General features: G+C 46.5%; 1 protein-coding gene across 1 annotated transcript in view; it reads right to left on the reverse strand.

Annotated features, from left to right (window-relative positions):
- Positions 1-15,503: 15,503 nt before the first annotated feature.
- The window catches only part of SYT9 (synaptotagmin 9), a 186,880-nt gene continuing 182,094 nt past the window's right edge, over positions 15,504-20,289 (reverse strand). The window contains exon 7 of the mRNA XM_037522761.1: positions 15,504-18,159. Within this exon, the coding sequence (XP_037378658.1) occupies positions 18,151-18,159 (9 nt within the window). The 3' untranslated portion in view covers positions 15,504-18,150. The remainder of the gene's footprint in view (positions 18,160-20,289) is intronic.

A 20,289-nucleotide genomic window follows, 5' to 3' on the forward strand; every position in this document is an offset into this window, starting at 1 on the left:
ACAGTGGGGAAGGTCGAGCCACCTACAGCACAGGGGCAGAACTCTGGCCAGGAGTCAGAAGAGCTGGGTTTGCATTTGGTCTCTTTAGACTTTGAAAGACAGAATTCTCCACTGTGGCCTGTGCATGTCTTGGTCTCCATTAGATGTCCCTCATTACCTCTCTTCCACGTGACTTTAGTCCTAACCCTCCCTACTCACCCACCCCCTTCGTAAAAGCACACACAACGCTCCTCCTTAAGAACAATTCCTCCTAGTTCTGAGAACCATTTTTTTAACTACTCCCCAAACTGGCTGAACTTGGGCTGATCCCTCTTCTTAAATGCTCATAAAAATGCCACTTGATTCAGCCCCCTTCCCCAGGTGAGAAAGCTCTTTCAGAAACTTCTCATTGTTGGCATATTCAAATACAGTCTTATGCTAAAGGTGCTCTGGTGGATTTTCTTTACAAGCTCCTCAGGTTCTAACTTTGACATTGTGAACTAAGTAGTATAGGTGCAGTGGAAGAAAACCCCAATTTGTGTCAATTTGCTTTGGGGGAGCAACACCATAATCGTATTCTTGGTTTTCTAGAGCATGCTGCCATTGTTTTTTACAATAATATGCACATTCAATACTAATGTTGCTTGAGCTTCAGTGAGAAGCTGTGGAGGCCTGGCCTGCAGCAGAGTCCTCAGGCTGCTTCCAGGGCTGTCATTTCTCCACATCCCTGGGGTAGGCATCCGAGGAGAGCCTGAGCTCAGAGCCTTCAGCCCAGCCTTGCAGGCACTCCTCTCTGTGCCAGTGATCCAGGCCCACACGGCTCTCTCTTCAGTCACCAGCTTCAAGGGGACAAGCCTGGCCTCTGAGCTCAACTGCCCACACTTGGTCTTGCTGAGCTTTTATTCTTGGGCAGTAAAGAGCATAGCCGGCTCCACTGACTCATCAGGGTTGATGAGCCACGGGGCCGCCCCAGAATGGAACATCCTTGTGCCCAGAGCTTTTGTAAAGAAAAATAAAACTCATTTTGGTGAGAGTCTCATCTTTGGCTGACATAGAGAGGCCAACCGTAGCCATATTTACTCAGAGCTGGCCTTTCTCTATGGAATGAAAAAGACGACTGGCTGTACCTTAGCCTGCAGTTGGGAAATAATCATCCACTTGGTTCTTTTGCCTTCCTTACATTTAACCTCTGATTGTGGCCCCTCACTAGGGAGGACAGTGACCAAGCATAGTGAGCCCCTTCCTTCCCTTTTCAGGTGCCGGATCCTTCTGCTTTTCTGTCCCAGTGTCCTGAGAAAGGAAAGTTAAACCAGTTGACAGTCTTCACTCTGTCCTTAGTGTGGTCACAAGCAGCTCACTAGTCCTTGGTCTGTAGCCCAGCCCTGAGCTGACTGTTTTTCCGAAATGACCAGTCAGAACGGGGCATATTCATGCTCAGCCTACTCAAGCTGACCTCATCCAGGTCCTCCTGGAACTCTTTGCCACTTTCATCATTGATGGTCCTTTTGCTGCTGTGCCTCCATATTAACTGACCCCCTGATGTCTAGAGCCTTTTCTACTCCCTTGCCCTTAATCTGCATCCTTACTTTTCTGAGAGGCTGGCAAACTCCAGGAAAGTCTGTGAAAAGACTGTGCCTTCTTAAGACAGAACTCAACTAGGGCCTCCCCGTGGTGCAGCGGTTGAGCGCTGGGTTGCGAAGCTGCCCACAGCCTCTGCAGCTCCGGTTCGATCCCCAGCTGCTCCCCGGCCACTGGAGGAGGGTCCCCCATGGCGCGCAGACCTCTCCTGCCGCCCGCTGCTCCCCTCAGCAGTGTACTTCGGTCCTTCTGCCTGCTCTGCTCCCCGCTCTGGCTCTGGTGAATTCTCTCACCCTCCCGCGCTTCTGACTATACCCAGTGCTTGTATAAATAAATAAATAAATAAATCTTTAAAAAAAAAAAAATAATAATAATAAAGACAGAACTCAACTCAACAGAACCCCAGCTAGGATACTAGAGTTCATCTTTTACATCGGAAACAGATGGCTTCTTTTTTTTTCTTCTTCCTCTGTTTGCTCAGCTTTTCCCTTTATCTGTTATTCACCCCAGCCACTCCCAATAATTCTTTGCCTTAATGCCATCCTCCAATCTTCCCAACATTTGCAAGTAATTGCATTGCTTCCTGTCTGAGTGGTTGGAGCAACCTCTAATTCCCTGTCTTTTTTTCTTTAGATAAAGCATTGGCTGATTTCATGCCAAAAGGAAAGCTCTTTACATGTGACCTCAGCCTACCCCTCTTGCATCAGCTTTTACCATCCCCCACTTTCAACCCACAAAAGAGCTACATCTAATTATCTCCAAACTGAATGAAATTTAACATCATGATGTCTTTGTTTATGTAGGTCCCTCTGCCTAGGATGTTTCTTCCTTTTGTAACTTGTGAACCCTTATTCACTCTTCAAGTCTTCCACCTCCTCATCACCCCTATCCCAGACAGAATAAACCACTCTTTCATTGATTTTCATAACATGTTGAAGTCTGAATCTTGGAAATTTGAAGGGAAACTGCCTCTAGACTTAGGTGCTCTGGTGGATAAGTGTGGGCTGGCCCCCTTCTGAGCAGTGGTGAGAAGGAGGACATGAGGTTTGGACATGGTGTGGGTGGGGTTGAGTCCCCTACAACATTCTTATGATGAATCCTAACCTAGCATCGCCGAAGGTGACAATATTTGAAGGTTTTTAGAATGTGATTAAATTCAAATGAACTTGCTTGGATGGGTCTAATCTAATCTGACCAGTGTCCTTATAAAAAGAGGAAAGTTGGATATACATAGCGTCCCCGAGGAGGCGCATGCCCAGAGCAAGGCAACGTGAGGACATGTCAAGAAGGCAGCCATCTGTGAGCCTCCTTAAGCCATCAAATCTGTTGCCATCTTGATCTTGGACATTTAGTTTTCATAACTGAGAGAAATAAAGCATGCGATATTTTGGTATGGCAGCCCCAGAAAACGAACACAAGCACCATTAAGTTGCAGAAGGAGGCAACATGGGGATGGAGATTCTAATGGGGAGTTTAAAGTGTGTTTTTGCAAAGAAATAAATTGATGAGGCAATTTCTTGAGTGATACACTAATTATTTCCAAGTCCAGTCCAAAGGTTTGAACTCCAAACCCTATTTCCACCTGCCTGTTGTCCTTGCAAATGGAATGGACATCTCAAACATGAGTGTTTCTAATTATTTTTCTCCTCAAATTTAAATCCTTCTGTATTCTCTGTCTCAGAAAGTAGCACCACCATCTTCCTACTTAAATATGTAGAGATATAGGAGTTTTTCTAGACTCTTCTTATAATCAAGCAATCCATCACCTACTGCTACTTCTTCCTTAGAACTTTTTTCCCGCTTTTCATTCATTCATTTAACAAGTGTTTTGGAGTACTTAGCATGTCAACTTTTGGACTATGCACAATGGCAGGGATGACAGACATACTCCCTGCCCTCACAGAGAATAGAGTCCAGTAGGAGAGATAATTGCATGGATGCATAATTATGTTGCATTATAATTAAGTCTGCAGTGGGCCTCCCTGGTGGCGCAAAGGGTTAAGACACAACCTATGAAGTTAACCACAGCCACTGCAGCATGAGTTCGATCCCCAGCCAGGGAGCAACCCACTGGTGCAGCAGACTTCTCCTGACTAGCCCGTTGCTCCCCTCAGCAGTGTATTTCAGTCCATCTGCCTGTTCTGTTCCCCACTCTGGCTTTGGTGAATTCTCTCACCCTCCCGCACTTCTGACTGTACCCAGTGCTTGTATAAATAAATAAATAAATAAATCAAAAAAAAAAAAGAAAGAAAAAAAAAGAAAACTTCTTAAAAAAAAAAAATAATTAAGTCTGCAGTGCTGTAGAGGTAGTACTAAATGCCAGGGCTGTTCAGAGGTAAAGCACCTGAGCTGTGAATCAGGAAAAAACTTGTCAAATAAGGTGACATCTTAGCTGAAACTTGAAGGTTGAAGAGGAATTAGCCCTACAAAGGGCATATCTGGGAACTGAGGTGGGAAAATCTCTAGGCAGAAGCAAGAGCAGATGCAAAGACACGTAAGTCAGAGTTTAGTGGATTTGAGGAACAGATCAAAGTTCTTGCAGAAATTTCAATGACTGGGTGATGGGGCCAGGATAGTACTATAGGTTCAGCTCTCCAGGAAACACACAGAGACCAACTTGCATGCGAGACATTTCTTGGGGGGGTGTGCTGTCTGGAACAATACCTGTCGGGAGGAGTGAATGAAACATGAGTAGGAAACAGAGAAGTTTAACTGCTCTGCGATTGCAACATAGGGCTCAGCAGCTCCTACAAGGAGCTCTGGAACTAGCAGAGCTCTTCAGATGTGTCCCAAATTGAGGCCAAGGGATCATGCCTTGGCACCCATGCATCAGCAGTCATTGGTTGAGAGGTACTCCAGAGGAGGGAGGGAATCTTGAGTAAGGCAGTTTCCTTTTGCTGAGGACAATTCCTGGAGAGGGACTCAAGTGAGAGCTGTAAATGGCAAATCACACAATCTGGGCAATGAGGATTCTTGTCCTGAAAGGCAGATTTGGGTAACATGCCACAGCAGTCACCTCCATAAGATAAGCAGAGGCCAGGCTGTGACAGCTTTGTAGGGTATGCTGAACATTGTAAGTGTTATGGTAGGAACAATGAGAGAGTTGGAAGTCTGTGAGAAACTTAAATAGGTTTGAGTTTTAGAGAGGTCTCTCTGGAAGCCAGATGAAGGATGGGTTCAAGGGTAGACAAGACTATATTTAAGGTGGGAGACAGATTAGGAAGCAGAGTGATTTGTGGAGAGATGATGAGGCCAGAACTGGAGCATGTGGGGAAAGAGCTAAATGGATGCTGTGACATTGTGAGTTATAATAAGTGTAGTAGTATTATTATATTTTCCACCCCTTTCCTGGCAGAGGTCCAAAAACCCCTGGATTTCCTGTGATGAGAATAAGGGTTTCTTTTATTATGTAAATAGGGGGCTTTTAGTGCCTAAGGGTTAGGAGAGACTGGTCATCTGTAGATACCAAACGTTTGATTAGATGATGGAAATTTGGTTTCCCATCCCCAATCCTACCTCTTACTTCCAGGGAGGGGAAAGGAATTGGGTACTGAGCTTAATCATCAATGGCCAGTGATTTAATCCATCATGCCGAAGCAATGAACCCTCTTAAAATATCCAAAAGGACAGGATTTTGAGAACTTCTGGCCGGGTGAAAATTTGGAGATTTGAGAAAGTGACAAGCTTCCAGAGCACAGAAACTCTGCCCTTTCCCTGTACCTTGTCCTGTGCAGACATGTCTTCCATTTGGCTGTTCCTGAGTTATAACCTTTATAAGAAGAAGCTGCTAGTCTAGTAAGTAAAATGTTTTTCCTGAGTTCTGTGAGCTGTTCTAGCAAATTAATCAAACCAGTGAGGGGATAGTGGGATTTACAGCCAGTGGGTCAGAAGCACAAATGACAACCTGGACTTGGTTTGGCATCCAAAGTGGAGAGTGGTCTTGTCAGACCAAGGTCTTGTCACCTGTGGGATCTCCAGGTAGTTTCAGAAGTGAGTTAAATTGTAGGACACTTAGCTGGTGTTGGAGAATTGGTTGTGTTGGGGGGAAACACACATTATATCCAGTGTGGAATATTGTAATCGTCATTGAGAAATATTCAGGGTGCAGAACTGACAGAGCTTGTTTACTGACCGAGGGAGGGGAAAAGGGAGGGAGGAGCTGAGGTTGATGGCTGAGTCTTCTTTGTTTACAGCAGCCTCCCTTCTGACCCCTTCTAGTTTATCCTACAGACTGCAGCCAGGATGATGGAACCAATTTACAAACCTCCTTATGTAACTCCCCTGCTCAAGAGCCTCGGTTGTCTGCCAATTCCTCCCCAGTACAGTCTTGACTCCTTGGACTAAGGATAGGCTGTGCAAGTTAAATTATATGCAAGCTAAGCTCTACACCACGAAGCAGGCCTGAGCAGCAGCAGAGGGCACCCAGCCTGGAGACCCAAGAGACCCCTCTGGCACCTGCTCTGATAGCCAGGGTGGAGTCTGCAGTCTGCCCTGCTTGGAGATCTCACGCCATCTGTCAGCGCTGTCTCCACACCATCTTCACCCCCTCTGCTCTTCCTGGAGATGCCCCAAAGAGAGGAAAGGACAGAGAAAGTTAGGAAGCACTTCTCAGGATTTGAAGTTTGTCTTGTTTGTATTGTTTCCTCTTGAACTGTAAAGAATTCCTCTTCCCTGAGTAGTGAGCACATTTCCTTCCTTACGAAATCCCAAAGACCCGTCTACATTTCCAGGAGAAAACCATCTTTCTTTTGATCGTCCTCCACCCCAGAGAGACAGCAAAATATTGGCCTGAACCTCCAGCCCCACCTGGGCCTTCTGGGGAGGACCTGTTAGCACCAGCAAACCTCCAAACTTCAGACTTCTCGGGGTGTAGAGGGGCAATACATGAAGAAGGGGGCTTGAAATACCAACTTATTAGTTAAAAATATCGGGACAAGTGTCTTTCAGTCACAGGAAAACCAGAACTAGAATCTGATAATAAATGTGTCGAGTGATGACTATGTGTCTTTACTGAAGTCTTACCATTTTCTAGAACACAGACATACACACACTTGGAAAGCAAGTCAGAGATATAGTTGTGAGGATCGGGGTATTTTATATATGAATATGAGGTGCTTAGGGGATTGGAAAGAACTTCCTGACTTTTTAAAAAAAATATTTATTTATGCATACAAGAGCTGGGGTGTAGACTAGAGATACAGGGAGGGATGTGAGAGGATTCATCAGACAGAGTGGGGAGCAAAACAGGACGATTGACTGAGGGGATTGCTGAGGGGAGCAGTGGGCAAGACAGGAGAGGTCTGCTGAGCCTTGTGGGTTAGTTCTTTGGCTGGGGATCAAACTTGTGCTACAGTTTCTGCCAATAGCTTCATAGTGCTGAGACTTAACACCTTATGGCACCAGGGAAGCCCAAAAAAGCCTCTTATCTTGTGTACTTTCAGTTCCCCCTCAATGCATGGCTTTCCTTATTAATTTTCTATTGACATCTTTTTGAAACTTTAGATTATATGGAAAGGAAGGAGTTTGGCTTGAAGCAATAGGGAGTGGTTGTGGACTTTCATAAAGACTAAATGACTTCAGGATTTAATATGAATAATTAGGGAAATACATAGAGGAAATTGTAGAGGAAATTTAAATTAGATATTAAGAGTAGTTTTCTGGCTGAGAATTTTTGGCTAAGAAGATATTGAAGCAAGTTGATATTTTTCTAGTGGATAATTTATTTTTTTAATTAAAAAAAATTTATTTATTTATTTATACAAGCACTGGGTACAGTCAGAAGTGCGGGAGGGTGAGAGAATTCACCAGAGCCAGAGCGGGGAGCAGAACAGGCAGACTGACGAAGTACACTGCTGAGGGGGGCAGCGGGCGGCAGGAGAGGTCTGCGCGCCATGTGGGACCCTCACCGGCAGCCGGGTATCGAACTGGCGCTGCAGAGGCTGTGAGCAGCTTCGCAGCCCAGCGCTCAACCACTGCGCCAACGGGGAGGCCCTCTAGTGGATAATTTTAAAATCTTTAGAGATTTATGTTGGAATATAAGGAGTCAGGTGAGAACCTTCTAAAGATGGCCCCATCAAAGTAACCAAAAATGGCAGCCACATGTAAGTGTGAGATCTCTGGCTATTGTCAGATGTACCTTTATTTACCTTCTGTTCCCACATACCTGTGCTATGTCACCAATCATTCCTTTTATCAATAATGCCATAATTTGACATAAGGGAGAAGCTCTAAGATATCCCCTTCACCCCTACTCACATGCCTCTGGCCATAATCCTCCCATGGGCTGGCATGCTGCTCCTACTGCCTGACACAAAGGCCTGCCCTGGCCCCCCAACTCCAGTAGCCACCAAGCTACTCTTTCCTATGAAATAAAAACAATGTGCCCCAGCATCCCTAGGACTCTCGAACCCTCTCACAGTGATCATTGTGGTTTGTCTTTTGAAACTCACCTGGGTGGTTGGCTACGATCTGATACTCCCTGCAGACTGTCTCATCCTCACTGGTGCTAGTCAAATGCCGGGTGAGCCAGGTGCGGCCGGTTGGCCTCAGCGGGCCTATTCAGTCAGGACCTACAGCACCTGGTAACTACATTTCTGCCAAGAGTTTACTGCCAAGAAGTCTTACTGACATTTACTCAGCTTGGGAAGGCTTGGGAGTGGAGGATGGACACACTGCCAGAAGGAGATGGTCCATGAGTGCCCCACGACTAGTGACTTCCGGGGTGTGAAGGGCAAGGCTGCAGCTGGAGAAGACCATTGGCTGGGGGTGACCATCATGTCGCCCGCCTGATGGTCACCGGCAGGGATCCTTCTGAGTGAGCCCCGGGTCCAGGCTGGCAGGCACGTGTGGGAAGCTGGTATTACATAGGCTCTGCATCCTTCCAGCACAGGCCCTGCCCATGGTCTCTGGTGTGTAGGTTCCCAAGTAAGCGAGGCCTCTGGAGACCCATGAACATTAACCTACCGGGAACACAGCTCCGGACTTAAAGCTGAGGCGTTACCTTCTGTGCTCAGAGAATGATTGCTTACAGGTATCAGCTCCGTATTGCAGGCCTGAACATTGAGGCAGTTTTGTGCAAAATATTAGTTTGAGCCTTTAGCCACTAGAGGGCAGAGACTTTGCAGCGCATTATCTATGGAGAAGGCCAGTTTTCCTTTTTCCATGTGAATGGGAATGTGTTCCAGCTATAAAAAGTGCCTACACCTGAGAGGAGAAACCAATTACTGTACAAAAACACACAACGATGTAAGAAAATAAATAAATAAATAAATAGATTTAGAGGAAAAAAGAGAACTCTGCTGCACATTAAAAAAAAATAAAGAGCCACGATTTTCTGTTTCCCCCCCCAAAATGTTCTTGCAATCAATAGAGCATCAGACACTAGAAATCCACATCTGAAATCTGTGTGCTCACAGACCTGGTGGGTGGCCGTGGGGGCCAGTGTGAGCTGTGCCTTGTGGTGAGGGAAGTTTCCCCAGATGCCTCTGCCTGGATCTTATTATGAGCAAGGAGCTGAGCTGTAAGAGCTGGAGACAAATCCATGAGCTTCCAGGGATAAAGATTTCTATTACAGCCCAAGGCAAAGGATTATAGGCTGTTGCATGAAGAAGCAGACCAGGAAGGGATGCTGCCTGGTAGGCACCTTTTCTGCCCCTGACTGAACCAACCACTGATGGTTGTCACCTTCACCTCTTTCCTTCATCTAACACCAATTTCTTGTCAATAAGCCCTTCTTCCAGGGAGCTCTCCTTGCCTCTCTCCGCTGCTTCCTTCTCCCCAGCTACTGGCAGGACGGTGAGCATCTCTGGGGCATGTGGAAAGAACCTGGACTGACAATTAACTCAAAATGAAATCTCTTCTGTTTCAAGAGTGGCACTCCTGATTTTATGAATCACACTAGATAATTCCTTTTGATGACCAAAAGGGATTTAGGAAATTCTCAAAATCAAATTTCTTTCAGAAGATTTGCTAAAAATGAAGGCCCAGTGAAGGCATGGGGAGGGGCTTATGTCCTCTGGACACTACACAACCCTCTGCAGCTACTCTGCACATGGGTCTCTGGGCACCAGGTGTCTAGGACCGCACAGGTCTCAGCTGCATGGCTTCCCAGGGACAACACACACAGTTCCTTAGACCCAGAGACTCAGAGACCAGAGGTGACAGAGCACAGAACACATGGGGCCAAACTTCCTCAAGTGACAGTCATCTGGGAGCCTCGGGGGTGACATCAGCTTCAGAAGCAGGAACAGAGTTCTGGGCCCAGCCCCAGACCATACCTCTATTCATGGTGCCATGGCCCCATATGGCGGGGAGACTTGACCTCGTGCATCTCTTCATAGCAATGAGTCCTCTGGGTCTTGCAGAAGTCACTGCATGGAAGTGTCAGGGATAAGGCAGGGCTTCGTGGGCGTAGCTGCCCACCTGGCAAAGTGGCCTGCTTCTCACAAATCCTGAGCTACCCAAGACCCTCGGTCATGGATGCTCTGCCTCTCATTTTATGCGTGTTTCTGTAGGACACCCACCTCCCTTCCCTATTCTGCAGGCAGAAAAGGTGCCACTAGCAGTGACCCCACCTCTCTAAGGCCATCGTGTGGGTTCAAGAAAGGATCACATCAAAGACAACAGCCCTCAGTAGGGACATATTCTTCTCAATCATTTTCTTCTCCCTCGGAGGGACATGCCATCCTGCGCCAGCCTCTCTGAGTCTCTCCTGTTCGGCAATTATATTCATGCACCTTGAAGTCAAAACCAGTGAGAGACCAGGGCCAGGCAGGGGCTCCCCATAGCTGTGCTTCTTTTGCCAGCTCAAGCCCTTTGGGAATATACAAAATTCTCTTAAGTCCAGAAGAGTGGGACCCAAGTACTGCCACAGGAGACTGCCATTCTCCCTCAGGTGTGTTTGTGATCTGGTTGTACCAGGGACTGACAAAGATTAGGGCCCCTGAGGGCCAGGAGTGTAGCAGGAAGGCACGGTCCTACTCCAGTGCTGCTGGCAGCAGAGCAGCACTCCAGCCCTGACCAGCACACTGCCTGGAGCTCACTGGCTTGACTTCCTTCTTCCTCTTCTAGAGCCGGTTGGTCTCTACCATGGCTTGTCTACCAGAATAAGGCAAATGTTTTACCACTAGCCCAGAGCAGTGAGCTCATGCACTAGAATAGTTTCAAGTGGTGGGTAAAAGTTTAGTTAGTCATCCTTCCTGGTCCTTAGCCCCTGTGTAATTACAGTTTGAAAGCCTACAATCGGCCTTTTCTAAACTACTGCTTTTGCCTTATCCCCTGGAGGGTAAGAAGGTCATGAGCTCGTTGGTCACGTATATAAACACCCTTCTCCACAAGGACCTGGGCTCCCCAGGGAAACAGATGACTTTCAGTGCAGGCTAGGGGTTTCCCGAGTCTGATCCAGTCTTCCAAGCTGGAGGGGCAGTGGATCCCACTGATGCTCGTGCACAGGAGAAGTCCTTTAAGGAAGGACCCGCCAACAGCTACTTTACATGGGCTGGCGAATGAACATGAGCCAGACAGTCAAATGTCAATATTTGGTCTACCAGATGGAATAAGCATTTGACTAATTTGTTAAATTTTCCTGGTGTTATGGGCCTCTTTACAGTGACAGACATACCTCTTGGATTTTCTTTGAGGCCATTGTTTATCATTTTTGAAATTCTATCTTTACTTCACCTAAAAACTCAAGGTTAAGTTTAAAACATGGAAAAATTAAGAATGCTGCCTTTGGGTTCACTTTTGGTGGCACAATCCCTGACCCTGAATGTACATACAGTTGTTATTCAGCTTAATGATGGATTCATCCTCCTTTGTTCTACATTATTTTGGGAGAAAGAAGAACCATCTTTCAGAATGAGAATAAAATCCAGAGGTAGTTGTTGCCAAAATGGCATCTCCTGGCCAGAGAGCCAGAGGGGTTTTCAGAGCTGCTAAGTGCACAGTACAGCAAGGGCTGGTCCCCTCGGGCCAGGGAGAAGCCGTGAAGAGCACAGTTAGGGCCCAGGATCCACTGCAGCCAGTCGGTCAGGCAGCTGTCTGTGGATTTCAAGTGTGGAAAACACTGGAAGGTAAAGTTTAAATGTCTCCTTGATCATTTTACTGGAACAAAAATTATTTTCAAAACGTACCAGTGCTGGTCAAGATAGCGTGATACTTAACTTTGCAGAGAACAAAGTAAAATCAATACATGTTTTAGAACCATACTTAGTTCGCTCAAAATACTTGCAATCCTGGGAGTTCTCATTTGCAAATAGCACACTGGAGCTCCTGGTCCTTTTTATTTGGTAGCAAAGAAACCCTCTTTCTGGCTCTGGGAGGCTTGACCCTGTGCTGCCTGGGGCATATTCTCAATAAAACATTTTTGCATTTATACTTCCTTTGTAGAAAACACAGTATAAACATACTGACTGCAGTTTGGGACCATAATGCAGATTTGCCTCTTGGCTAAGAAAGTCTATGAGCCTTGCTGGAGTCAGGAGACCCAGTGGGTTCTCAGCGGAGCTCCAATCTGAGTTGTAGACATGCAGGCAGGGACAGTACATTTGTCTTCATTCAAGAAATGTATAGTTTATGGCAACACTTTTCTTTATTAAGTTCTTAGCTTGCACCATTTTCTAAAACACCTTTCAGATGAGGATCATTTGAAAGCTTTTAGACTGAATATTTTTAATTGAGCTCTAACATTCCCTGAGAAAAAGATATATAAAAATTGATTATATCTTTGAAGTGAAGGTAATGCCTTCTCTGGAAGGTTAATTTACCACTTTATATCATCTGTAAGTTTATCTCTAAATCCCTGAATACAAATGTCTTTAGGCATTTGAAGAAATATTTTTTTATTATTCTCCCAAAGCTTTGAGTTTGGTGAAATAGAGAATTTGCCTTACTCTGATAAATTCAAATCTGGATGATGTCATCATATGAAAGAAATTTTATCTAAGTTGTGAGAAGTCATTGTCTTGGAGATGATGTTCACTTGATAAGAAAAAACATCAACATTACTGTGTCAGATGCTGTTTTGGAAAGAGCTTTAATGTGATAATTACTGGAGTAATAACTACAATAAATTTTGTATTAAGTCAAGAAGATATTAACTTTCTTTTTTTTCTTTTTCATTCTTTCTTTATACTAACTTCACTATCTGGAGTCACAAATTGAATTTTCGAAAAATAAGTGGGTAAAAGCAATACCGTGCTGCAAGGTGCAGTGTTATCATGAATAACCATATGTTCCTATGCTTTCTAACCCTCTGACTGTGCTCATCATATCCGTCTAGCTCAGGAGGGTGTTAAAGAAGCCAGTGGCAATGACTTAAAGGGCAGGGCCTGTGGTCCACATCCCTTTAGCCTACTCTTTTATCCATCAGGAACAGGTACATCAAATCATCATCTGGCCTGTGCATGAGCTGGGGGATCCTAATGACACTGAGTTTCAGCCAGGGTGACTGGACTTTGGGACCTGCTCCCATTCTTTTGGAACCATCTTCAATCTTGGCTCTTAGTCCTTCCCAGGCCCAGGGCTCCTGGACAGAGTGAAAAGATAGCAGGGAGTGAAGGTACAGGCGAGATTATACTGCTAGTTTAATTTTGCAACCTATATTCCCAGGGAGCTTGGGCAGCAAGTGACAATTAAACCTTTGAGTGGAAGAAGGAAGAAGTGGGTTCTGCCATCATCCTTCATCCTTGTATGACCTTGATGTGTTCTCTCAGGAAACTAAACAAAGGGAGCTTCAACCTGACACCACAGCTTACTGGAGGCAAGGCCATGATGCTGTGTAGAGCTTCTCTTTGTCTCACACTGGCCCTAGGGGTGAGGACTAAGCCTCACTTGCAACTCCTGGAAAGTTGTCAACCCCTACTTTCCCGTTTTCCTTGGACTTGAGTTCAAGTCTTCCCTGGGCTACTTCATCAACTGGCAGGGCAGTTTTTCTTTTTTTTCCTCAATATTTCTATTTCATGTCTTCCACAGAGGCCAATTATTTCATATGAAGTTGGAAAGAAGGTGAAATAGGGTGTATGGTAATAGAAAGACCCCATTCATATGCGCCTCTTCTGGAAAGAGCATTTCCAAGAGACAGCAGAACTCTCTGAACACAGCCAATGACTTCTCTCTGGCTCAGAAGGTGCCAAGCAGCACCTCTGTGACAGGCATCATGGGGTCTACGACTAAGGAAGTGTCTGCAGGTGACTGTTAAAGGATATTGAGAGGTTTCATCTCTCTTGGCCTTGAGAGCGACTGGAGAGAGAAGAGTGAGAAACCTGAGTCTGGAGAGGTCTCTGGCCACTCCTAGGCCCAGGTTGTGCTCTTTGTCAGCCACGGGCTCAGGAATCCTGAGCAACAAGTGGGGCCATCCTCTCTGACTTGTGTACAGGTGGCAATTCCAGAGGCTGGACATTCCCAACAGTCTTCAGCGACATCAGTGACATGGGTAGCCATGGACAGCTAAATGACCTGCAGAATTCTCAAGATCCACATACAGATTGCAGATTGCTTTTGGCCAGATGCTCATCCACGTTGATGATCTTTTCTCAGTTCATTAAATCACTTTCTATGTCGTTGTATTGAAATTTACAGCAAAGTGGCTGAGTTTGGAGGAGGCCAGCATGGGGGGCGGAGCAGTGGACTGGCCCTGCTATTGGGTATGGCAGGATTGCTGCAAGAGAGGGAGAGGCAGGAGGGGGATGCACCACAGCACACCAGCCATGTGGGACCGCGTGTGAAGGGACAAGTCACAGAGAAGTAAGCTCTTTCCAGCTAGACTTGATAAAATCTCTTAGAAGCTGCCGATCATTTTTTCTGAAGTGTTCAGAAAAGGGACAAAATACTTCTAGCTAGCATCCTTTGCATTTTCATTGCTAAGTGTGTTCTCAAGCATGGAAATCTCTTCTTTGCACCTTTACTATGGCTCAGAGATGGTGGTGTAGCATCCAACTCAAGCTTTGGGGCAATCAGTAGAATGAAAATAATCATGCTTGTCTCTCAGGCTCTCTTGTGACATCAGACACTTCACATCAATTATTACCAATTACCTATTGTATCTTTAGCTTCAGCTCTATCTAATTGTCCATGGGGCATCTTTCTCCCTCTTCTTTACCCCTTTTTTCTCTACGCCTCACCCCATCCTTGTGCATGTCAAGCATTGCATGTGCTTTTAAAGTGACAGTTATCCAGGAAGCCTTCTGATTCAGTGACACCCCCTCCACCCTCCTGCCCACCCCCCTGCACCTCCAGTCCCACCCTCACTCTCTCTGACATGGCCCCTATGAGCCACACCTTCATGTACTCCATTCTTGTGCAGAACCTTCCCTGAATCTGGGCGAGCTGTGTCACTTGTTCTTAGCCAATAGTACATGGTGGGTGTGACTCTGTGTAACTTCAGAGTTTAGAAGGAACATGCAGCCTCTACTGGGACCTCTTGCAGTGTTAGCTCTGGGGGAAACGAGCCACTGTGTATGATGTCTGACTGCCTTGAAATCCCCATGACATTGCAATCACGTGACAAGCCCAACCAGCCTCCATGTGGTCCAGTCACCCAGCCGAGCAGTCACACGTGAGTGAAGAATCCAGCGTGGCTCTCTGACCCAGTCAGGCATTCAGGTGACGCCAGCCTTAACTGCCATCTGACAGCACCCAGATTACTCCACAGGAGAGAGCGATCACCTAAACCCAGTCAACCCAGCCATGAGATAACAACTTTCTATTTGAACTAGGGGGTTTAGTAGTGCTTTGTTATGTGGCAATAGATAATTGGAACATCCACCAGGACAGGAGAGCCATGAAGATAACAGGACATTTTCCATAGCTATATTTTAACAGTCTCATTGAGGAAGTAGGAGAAGATGACTTTTTTCTCTTCACGTGAAAGCTGTCTCCTCACTGATGGCTGTGAAGGCTAAGACTGCGAAGACTCTCCATTCTGAGTTGTTGAAGCATTTTGAAAAAATCCACTGTGTGGAGACCACTGCTTCCCCACACTCCCCAGTTTCTCCTCTGGTCATGTACCCTGTACTTCCCGTACCTTACAATGCATGCTCAACATGCCTGGTTCACTGGCTAGATAGCTACTCTGGCAGCAACACAGATGCAGGGCGGATCTCCTTGAAGAGAAAGATGGCAAGAGAAAAGAGCTGAGGGCACATGCCAGGCAGGTGGAGGACACGAGGTCTCTATCTCTCGGCACTAGCTTTCCCCAGAGTCTCCTACTAGCATGTTCTCCTTTTCCCTGCTATTTCCATTTTCAAGGTACTTTAATTTCCTTCTCTAGCCTGGAAAAGACATTGGAGAATCCCCATCCCCCAAGTTCAATGAGACAAGGTTAGAATTTTTCAAAAGGAACATTTACTAGGAAACTAAAGGGAAACCAAACAGAAAGCAAGAGAAAAGAGGCAGAGTTGCAGATGGGCTCAGGGAGTTCAAATTTATAACTGGCCTTTGGCCACAGCTAAACTGGCTAAGCAAAGCCTTCCAGACACAAAGACCCCTATCTGCCATGTGGGCTGGCCTCTTTGCCTGCTGGCCCCTGCTAAGCCACTTTCTGCTTCACACCAACAAACCAGCAGCAAACTTATTAGCACCCCAGGGCTGATAGCTGTCTGGGAAGGACAATCTTGGGGGGGGGGGCGCATTTAGGCACAGCTGCCCCAGGATCTCCTACCCAGGTTCCCATTGCCAAGGACACATCAAAATTAATTGAATGGCTGCCTGATATCTGCTGTGGCCAGTCAGGTTTCTTGGGGACCATTCTTCTGGCCTCTTCTGTCTGACTCTAAGAGATACTATTTCTGGTGACTATCTTGCTGGCACTGGTCCTTCATGCTTTGGTTCTAAACACTGGTATAGGGGGGAATGTCTGATGGGGAGGAACAGGCAGAGGGGAACCTTGGGTAAAGAATGTTGAATCCTTCTCATATCATTGGATATAGGCAGAACCTTGGGCTCCTTTTGGATCCTGGTCAAAAGTCATTCAGAGATGGAAATGGATCCAGCAGGCTGGGGAATGCACGAAACTAGAGTGTAGTAACACTGCCTCACACTAACATGGGTCTCCATCCTTTATAGAACTGGCATCAGGGCAATTGCTTTCACTAGGTAGCTGTGGCAGTGAGAACTTTTTGAAGACATGCAGTAATCCTGCTTCCACCCAGTTACTCTTTCATTGAAATGTTAATTCAAACAATGATAATGAGCTTCCCAGGAAGGAAAACTGCAATTCAACTCTGGATTCTGCTGCAGAAGCATTATATGAAAAGGGAAATGCTATCTTGGAGATGTGGTGCAAATGTGTGGATGGGATACTTTGCACCCACAATGGAAGAGAGAGGATCACGAGGAAACACCCTCTCCTGGGTGTGCTGAGGCCTTTGGTTTCATCTGTATGAAGGCAGAAGCAATGAGGATGAGGAGCATGGCTGGCAGTGGACTGGCTGATGTGGTCACAGAGGAAGCTGAATAATGAATGAGATACCCGGGGACAGCCCTTGACCTTCACTCTTGCAGGTATTTCCATTCCCCAAGTGCTATGAGAGTGATCTATAAGTCTGAGAGTGAAAAGGAAACCTGTTTGTTGCTACCCAAGGCTATGCCTCTGGGTTGTTGCATATGGAAATACCCCCAGAAGGCACTCAGACCAAGAAGGCCCAACCAGCTGTGCCTTCCCTCAGGGGAGGGCTGTGTGATCTCTCCCTCTACTGTCCTCACACACAGCTACACCTATATCTGAGGGTGTCCCCTCAGTGGACTGATGTGCTTGGGAAAGGGCATTCCAGAAAGCTCACACCGCTGAGATTCATGCCTCTTTACAGTGGTGACGATTAACTAATGTTCATTCTAATGCCAACCACCAGTTGAAAGGCTAGGTCCCGGCTACCTAGAAAACAGTACTAGGGATCTGACTCCTCAGAACCTGGAATTAGCAGACGAGAGAGCCATGATCAACTGGTACTCTGTGCCATGTGCATGGGGAGGGCGGGCAGTGAATTTGCTGGGAACTAGTACTCCTTCACCAGGTTTCACCAGGGAAACAGCCCACTGATCCTGTGACTCCTGTGGGGCTATTCTTTGCAAAGCTAGAGCACTTGTTGGGGTGAAATTATTTTCTGGAGACAGTTATTAGCTCAAAAGGAAGTCCAGTGTGAATTAGATCTGCTGCTTATTTAGCACCTGGATGTATTTTAAGATATTCTGTCCTTCCAGGGCATTCAAGCAAAGAACATCGTGTCGGCATGATGAGGCCAGGGCAGGTGCTATGACCCCATCACCAAGGACCTCGTGTTACTCTGTAAGAGTCCCACCTCTCCAGGTACTCTCAGCACTTGCATTGTATCAGCTGGTTTCTTCCATAGTCTTATCTTGGTTCTTGGCCATAATGGATGTGCTTCCCTTGCAATATGGCACTTGGGCCACCTAGAGACAGCTGGATGGTTCACATTCAGCAAACCCAATCTGGAATGAGGGCCAGTTATTGCCATGGTTACAGCCGAGCATTTGGTCACTGGAGTCGTCCGGGTGTTGTTGGATGGGAAAAGTTACTTAAGATCTTTGTAAGATGGTTGTCCTACTGTGTCCTTGGCACAAGGAATCCTCTTCCCATAGTCATCGTTTCTGTACGAAAAAGAAACAAAAAGAATTCTTTGGTTTTCACCCATAGTTTTTAATGTATACCAAGCACTGGAACAGATACAGGCGATATAGATACCAAGAGTAAGACACACACTCTGCTTTCAAAGGGCTCACAGAGGGAGAAACGACAACGTGAGAAACTGGAGAACAGAAGTGGGCATAAAATGCTGGATGTGCAAAGAGACGGAAAGGACTATCTTCCAGGGCACTGAGTTCTACAGAGCAGATTCCAAAAGCTAAGTGGGGGGCCATTTACTCTGAAGAGTCCACCAGCGGGGGGGGGGGGGGGGGGGGGGGAGGGGGGGGGAAGTCATGGGGGAGGGGCAGAGAAAAGAGCCTGTGCAAAGGCACAAAGGCAGGAAAGCTCATGTGCCCACAGGAGGAATCCCAGACTTGAGAGGAGCAGAGGAGAGGGACGTACTCTGGGGAGGGAAGGGCCTGAGGAGAGCAGTATCCAGGCCTGGTTTCCACCTGAAGAGGGGGCTAACCCCAGATTTAGAGAAGCAAGATCTCTTGTGTTTCCCCTCAGTCTAGCATTCCTGAGTCAAGCATCTCCCTGAGTTCATATTAATCTGCTATCACCCTGGGAAAGAAATCCAAAGTCACTTCCACGGATATAGCAATAACAAGAAATGTACATATGAACTCTGGGAGCACAGCAAATACTTTGAAAATGGAATATATGCACTGTATGTCAAAGATCCAATGTTAACATGCGATGCTATCACTCAGAGAAAGTCATAAAAGTCAGGGTTTAGTGCAGAGCGAGACTCTCCCACCTGACCTTGGCTGTGAAGTGTGTGCACACGCGTGGGCACAGCCATATCACCAGATGGTTCTGACTCCAGTACCAGTGTGGGGGCAGGAGGGAGGGCCTCACATGCCACCAAGCAAAGCTCTGATACCAGCCAGGTGTCCTATGGTTCAACTTAACCTCGAAACTACCTGGCTGCGTCAGACCGCAGTGGTGAAGGGCTCAGTCTCACAAGACTCTGCTCCCACCACTTAGATGCCAGTTGAAAGTCCAGGTTGTCACCTGTGCTTCTGACTTACTTGTTACAGGTTAGAGGTCCAACAACTCTCTCCTTGGGCTTGACTGATTAGCTAGAGCGGCTCACAGAACTGAAAACAGTTGACTTCCTAGATTACAGTTTATAGTAAGATGTAACTCAGGAAGAGCAAGATGGAAGAGGTGCATAGGGCAAGCTATGGGGAAAGAGGCGTGAAGCTTCCAGGCTCTCTCCACGCACACCGTTCTCCCAGAATCTCCATGTGTCCAGTGACCAGAAATTCTCTGAATCCTGCCTGTTCGGTATTCACGCCAGCTTGAGAGATTAAATCATTGGCCACTGGTGATTGAACTCAGTCTCCAGCCCTTCTCCCCTACCCAGAGGGGAAGTGTTGGGACATCATTTCCCCCTAACAGAAGGACTGACAATTTCAGCTCTCCATTCACTGAGTTAGTTTTCTAGGCAAAAGCCAGCAGTGTCACCTCATTAACATAACAAAGACCCCTTTCTGCTCCCACTACTTAAGGCAATTCCAAGGTTTTTAAGAACTCTGTGCTGGAGATATATATTTCCTATTATAATCCCAGTATCATGTCCCAGGGAAAGGGGTGTGCCTTTGTGAGTCTAGGAGGAAAACGTGAATATTTGCTTATATTGTGATTCAAGTTAGTTTCCCAGATCAGCTGATGCTCCAGGCTGCCCCCTCCTGCCCTGGCTCTGCTTTCAACTCATCACCCACCTCTGGCCTTGGTTTGCCAACTCCCTTCTCTCAGCCATGAGACACATCCCTGCAGTCCAGCTTGCCAGCCCAGTTCTTCCCCTATCCGGGAAGGCAAACCCACAACAGGCTCAGCCAGCAGTGAAAGCAGTCAGGAACTAGTGCTGCTGTAAGTCAATTAGACCACAGCCCACTTTCCTTCTGAATATCTACTCTGAGCCAGGTACTAGGATGTGATCGTCCCAAATCCTTAAAAGAACCCTATCGAGTTCTTTACTGGAGGATACAGAGACACAGAGATGAACTTGTCCAAAATCAGACTAAGTGTGAGAGTTAATATCTGAACCCCAGACTCCTAACCCACAAGTCTTAGTTTAGCAGTGA

Source organism: Talpa occidentalis, unplaced genomic scaffold (assembly GCF_014898055.3).
Source record: "Talpa occidentalis isolate TD23 unplaced genomic scaffold, MPIMG_talOcc4v2.1 talOcc4.3, whole genome shotgun sequence".
NCBI classification, from domain to species: domain Eukaryota; kingdom Metazoa; phylum Chordata; class Mammalia; order Eulipotyphla; family Talpidae; genus Talpa; species Talpa occidentalis.